This window comes from Brachyistius frenatus, unplaced genomic scaffold (genome assembly GCF_029030835.1).
Source record: "Brachyistius frenatus isolate BFR_SWC_R1_liver_20210118 unplaced genomic scaffold, ASM2903083v1 Contig_229, whole genome shotgun sequence".
In the NCBI taxonomy this organism is placed as follows: Eukaryota; Metazoa; Chordata; class Actinopteri; family Embiotocidae; genus Brachyistius; species Brachyistius frenatus.
Window position 1 is genome coordinate 303,105 of NW_027210828.1, and position 6,000 is coordinate 309,104.

General features: G+C 42.7%; 1 protein-coding gene across 1 annotated transcript; it reads left to right on the forward strand.

The window, feature by feature from the left end:
* Positions 1–2,007: 2,007 nt before the first annotated feature.
* adra2db (adrenergic, alpha-2D-, receptor b) lies at positions 2,008–3,989 on the forward strand. Its single transcript, XM_069719997.1, has one exon. It carries the CDS (start codon positions 2,414–2,416, stop codon positions 3,683–3,685), a length of 1,272 nt encoding a protein of 423 aa, XP_069576098.1. The 5' UTR covers positions 2,008–2,413; the 3' UTR covers positions 3,686–3,989.
* Positions 3,990–6,000: the final 2,011 nt, after the last annotated feature.

The window sequence follows — 6,000 nt, forward strand, 5'->3', positions numbered from 1 at the left end:
AAGTTTGTGCACTGACTTAAAATTTCAAGTGATAGTTAACATTATATAACTGGAGATTCTGTACTTAGCAAAGTTTGGAATCGGACAGACAAGAGCATTGTTAAAAACCTTTTTGTTCTTTCTCTCTTGAACGACTGTCTGTGATGTTCTCTGCAGAAAGTAAAGTCTGTACACCAACAAGACAAAACCTGTCAACATCTGCAAGCCAAAAAGATCAAAACTGTTTCATAATTTTTGGTTTTATCCAGACGAATTTCAAAGGTGCAGGAAGTATTGTAACTTTTCAGTTGTACAGGTTAAAACCACTTCATGTGACTGAAATCAATTGCTATGTGTAAACAAGTGATTTAATCAGACCCTGCACAGCTGAACATAACTTTTGGCTTTCTATTCTCCTCTTTGGAACAAATTCATAATTGTGTTAATGCCCCTTTAACATTCAGAAAAGCAATAAAACAAAATGAATGTGTGTAATTGCATCTACTGTTACATAACCTGCTCATTTGTAATAATTAGAATTGTATTTAATTTTCTTTTATCCCCCAAGGTTATAAAGTCAGACACAACAAAAACTCTGTTGTTCTGCTTCCAACAACTCTGTTTGCTTTGGAGGACGCTGGTGACCGAGGTCAGTGCTTTTTTTGTTTTTATGCAGCAGGTCGACCCTTAAGGGTATAGCTACAGAACACTGATATATGGTGACAGTCCCCCTGTAGATGATCCTTACCGTTTTTTTTATGTTCATCCTCTGGAGTGAGATCAGAGATAGAGAGAGACGGAAATAAGATAGAGTGTCTGAATCCTCTTCCACCTCCTCTTTCAAATCCATTGCAACTGATTCTGTGTTTCATCTCACTGCTGCCACTGAAGTGCGTTCATGCTGAGCCTCCAGATAACTCAGTTCCAAGGATGAGCACAAATGCACACATATCCGCACTATTAAGGTGGGCATCCATGCCGCTTTAGCTGGACTACACATCCCACACCAACAGGTTTTCAGCAGATGCTGTTTACTGTATAGATTTTTTTTTTAATTCCAAAATGAGTGAAGTGCATCTGTTGGGCAGAGTGACAGTCTGCTCATCAGCACTTTTATTTTATTATTTACTTCACAGTGACCCCTGACTGGCTATGTGTGTGCATCCTTTTGAATCACTGGTACTTTTGTATCCTGGTAAATATCCCCTGGTTATGTCTGACTGCCTGACATTACAACGTTATATAACAATACCGCCAGAGCAAACACATGAACGCTTCCCAGCAACAGGTGTTATGGTCACCTCCACTTTGCCAGCATGGAACAATTCCAGAAAACTGTATATGAATAATGAAGTGAGGATGCATACAAAGTAGACCTCCCTTAAAAAAAGGTGGACTATGACAAATATACCTCATTGACAAAATTCAAATCAGTCCATCACTGTTGCATTAAAGCCTTTTTACTTTGAACACTGTGCCCTCCTAATTGACAGCCCTTCAGGGCTGATAAAGTTCAGAGAAACCTCCATCTATGCTGTTTTACCTCCTAATCCATCAGAGACTCTTAATGGCCATATCACCCTAAATGATTGTCACTTATCAATCAGTCAGACTTTATTTTCAGGAGCTAAAACTTGTTTCGTTGCTTGCAGGGAAAACATATTCATATTCATTTTTAAATGATTTCAATGGAAAGCGACTGTGATACATTTTGTTCTGCAACACCACAAGACTGGTTGGTGGTTTTCTATGGTGCACATGCAGTGCTGAGTAAAGTTAAATATGACAACAAGGAAACAACAAGTGTATGAAATCAAACACAACAAGCCCAAGGGCACGCCTGGAGGGAAACACTTCCACTTTAAAAGAAGTTTGAAATCCAGCTGTCGAAACAATGCTCCGCTCTGCTCTCGCGCTCTCTCGCTGTGTCTCTCTCTTGCTCTGTCTCTCTGCCTCTCTCCCTCTCCTTTAAGTTTAGAGATGGGTTGGCCCTCGCAGTGATGTCACCTCACTCCCGTGTGGACATTCTTTCCACCCACAGTGTGCATCTCCCGTTAGTCTCCAAAGCGAAGCAGCACACCAAAACGCAAAAGCAGCATTACGCATGGCGGTGTGACAGCGGGGGAGAGATTTTATTCGCAGGAGCCTTTGTGGATTATGAGCTCTGTTCTTGTCACATTTGTGATATATTCGAAACTTGGCATGCGTGCCAGAACTGTTTGAAGGACCTGTGATGAATGGTTTACTATTTCAGAAGAGCAGTTTCTGCAGCCTCTGTGTCTTCATGTAGGCAGCACTCTGTTTGCGCTGACCAGGAGCGTTACGCGCAACTTACCTCCATGCGTTAGTACGCAACTCGGCGGACCCAGCTGTTTTGGGAAGGAAAGGGGTGCAAAATAACGAAGATGATACGAAAGGACAATTTGCAGCCAGAATGGATTTAACCCACTTAAATCTGTTGGTGGGAAACATTTCAAACGATGAAAACACCACCAACGCACCACTCGCCTTTCCGCACACGGAGGTAGCCACGGCACTCATCATCCTGGTAGTTACTGTGATCATTTTGGTGACCATTATCGGCAATGTGTTGGTGATTGTAGCGGTGCTCACCAGCCGGGCTCTCCGTGCCCCCCAGAATCTTTTCTTAGTCTCTCTGGCATCGGCTGACATCCTGGTGGCCACGTTGGTCATCCCCTTCTCCCTCGTCAACGAGATAATGGGCTACTGGTACTTTGGAAGTACTTGGTGCGCCTTCTATCTTGCCCTGGACGTGCTGTTCTGTACCTCGTCTATCGTGCACCTGTGCGCTATCAGCCTGGACCGCTACTGGTCAGTGACAAAGGCGGTTAGCTACAACCTGAAACGGACGCCCAAGCGCATCAAGTCCATGATCGCTGTGGTGTGGATAATATCTGCTATCATCTCATTTCCTCCTCTTCTCATGACCAAACATGATGAACGGGAGTGCCTGCTGAACGATGAGACCTGGTACATCCTGTCATCCTGCCTGGTCTCCTTCTTCGCTCCGGGTCTCATCATGATTCTGGTTTACTGTAAGATCTATAAAGTGGCCAAGCAGCGCTCCTCCACCGTGTTTGTGGCCAAGAATGGCCTGGAGAGGCAACCCTCTCAGTCAGAGACCTGTTTTGTCAGGAAGGACCAGTTGGAGATGGAGAGCCCGAGCAGCCAAAGTTCCGGTAGCCACCAGCAGAGGCAGGGGGAGCTGGATGACATAGACCTGGAGGAGAGCTGCTGTGCCTCGGATACTAAACCGCGCCATCATCGCTTCACTAAGCGAAGGAAAGTGGAGGGGTCGGACTGCGGCCCGCCACAGAACTGCCGTCACTCCTGGGCTTCGGCGCGGGCGTTACAGCTCTACCCGGAGCAGAAGAACGCAGCTGGGCGACAACAGCTGGCCGCGGCGAACAAGACCAAAGTGGCCCAGATGCGCGAGAAGCGTTTCACCTTCGTACTGGCAGTGGTGATGGGGGTGTTTGTGCTCTGCTGGTTCCCTTTCTTCTTTACTTACAGCCTGCATGCTATCTGCAGAGACAGCTGCTACATCCCTGGCGCACTTTTCAACCTTTTCTTTTGGATTGGCTATTGCAACAGTTCTGTGAACCCCATAATCTACACTATCTTCAACAGGGACTTCAGAAAAGCCTTTAAGAAAATTATATGCAGAACTTCAAAACGCACATAAAGGGTTAGCATTTTTAGGTTTGGCCTCTCTTACAGTTACAGTTTCTTCATACTATATTATGTAAATCATTGTTCTTGGCTGACTAGTCCCTTCCCCAATGTAATTATGATGACATTGAAAAATATTGCAGTGTTGTATACACATGTAATTGTCTATGAATTAAATCCATAAGGTGTAGTAAAAACAAATATCAGTATTTGCAGTCCATCAAGTGAAGCAACCTTTATCAAATGTTGTCAGTAATTTAATCCTTATACATATCAGGTGTATTTATGCCACCTGAGATGTGACATGTTTTATTACATTATTCACTGTTTAAAGCTCATAAATCTGGATGTTTGAACAAGAAATCTCTGCACTCGATCAATCCTGTATCAAGCAGGGAGAATAGATACTTCAGAATAAATAGCTGGATTCCAGTGCTGGCAGCCGATTCACAGAAGGTGTTATATGTTGAGATAAATAGAGGATTAATCTCCACCATCTTTAACATAGGAGTGAGGCGATAAGGAGGCAAGCAAATATTGCCTGTGAGTGCGTGTCATGGAAAAAAAAAAAAGAAGGTTTATAGCTAAGTGTAGAATGCTGCATGGTTGAAATGTTTGGCATTATTAGACATATTTCTTTGCTTGCTGCAAGTTAAAGCTTAAGCAAAGCTCTCAGCCAAACTTAGGTCAGCATCTAATCTCACACTCCCACCACATGAGAACAATGGCCAGGCTGGAGCCCGTGTGTGCAAAACTTACAGGATAAATCTCGATATTCCATTTCAATACCTTACAAGAGCTTAATATTTTATCAGTAAATATTTAAAGAGGTGAGGTCACAACTCTCCTATAAAACTTAGTTTCAACAGAAGTTTAAATCTGGGCAATGTTGTCCCACAAATTTCTCTTTCATGGTGGTGCAAGATACATTTTTTTTTATATCTTTGACAAATTAAAAGTTTCTGGCAAATTGATGGAAAAAAACTCAAGTAGCCTCGACACGTCTTCCTGAAGTTGTTAAGAGGAAGGACACTATCAGAATACAAACAGTCTTGCTCCCTCCAAATGCCGTCTCTGGACACAGTTATTGCTGGTATCGAGCTGGACTTGCATCCAGCATCAAATCTACTTGGTTCAAAGAGGGAGCTTAATATCTGCGAGTCAAGCCTCTGACTGTAATCCTCTGCTTTATAAAGCTATATTATCATAGGGAATGCCCTATAAATGATGGCTTACACTATTTACAATCTTCCTGCTGGTTAAAAATCTGCAGAAAGACTTCTAATAGGGGCCACAATCTTCAGCCTATATCGTAAGAAAATATGAAGTAATTTATGATGCAGCCATTGCTCTGAGTTGCGTGAGAGGGGAGTGTTATGGTTAAATGTATGGCTATATTTGAACTTCACAGCACTATTTTCCACACAACCTCGGGCTGTGCTCAACTCTTGATCCATGTGGGATACAAAGTCCATGTGAAATGTTTAATATATCATGAAGCTTGCATGTGAAGGCCTGTGCTTCTCTAGGAAAAATTCCAGTTGGTTAGAGGAAGGCTGACCAGCTCTATATCAGCCTATTGTCTGCATGGGATGCTGAGGATAAATACACTATTTATATCCTCTCAGGAATGTCTTCAAAGCACTCCTACAGCTCACAGGCGCCTTGCCAAAGATAATCAGCCTGTCTGAGGGGTGTCATGCTCAAAAACAAATTTCTAAAGTAGTTTTTGTGAAGTGTGCTCACATTCATGGGGGATTGTTAAAATATCATTAAGGGAAACAAGAGTGGAGGTGGTTGCGTATGTCCATTTCTCTTGCCCGCCGTTTTATTCATGAACATAATTAGAAAGTCAGAGAAGTGGGGTGGGTATGAGAAAGGAAACTTCATCTCAAAGGGACTCACACATTCTTGAAACAAATGAAATGTCTGGGCCGAGTTGCGCTTTCAAGAGACGGTAAAATTAGCTTTGTGTCTTCATCATCTTTAGCAGGATGGAGGTGATGTCTATTTAACTTAATGGGATTTTGTATATTGTACACGTGACATGAAACATAATTTCTCCATTCAGGTTTTATTACCTGAAGTGGAAATACATACATGAACGTTCATAATCCTTTTCCTGATAGCGTACTGATTAGAATCCGACAAGACAGCCAGCTCCCCTGTTAAATCACACTTCCCAATTCAATTGTCTTTGTAATCAGCTGCTTCATTGCAACAACAAAGGAGCACACTGTTTTTAATCAGCTGTAGTGTTTTTTACTTTCATGTGTAATTTCTCTCGGCATATGTCGTCAAACACTAACACAGCTCTGTCACACCTTT

Coding starts and splice junctions, on each gene's coding strand:
- adra2db (XM_069719997.1), top strand. CDS start 2,414: ATGGATTTAACCCACTTAAATCTGTTGGTGGGAAACATTTCAAACGAT.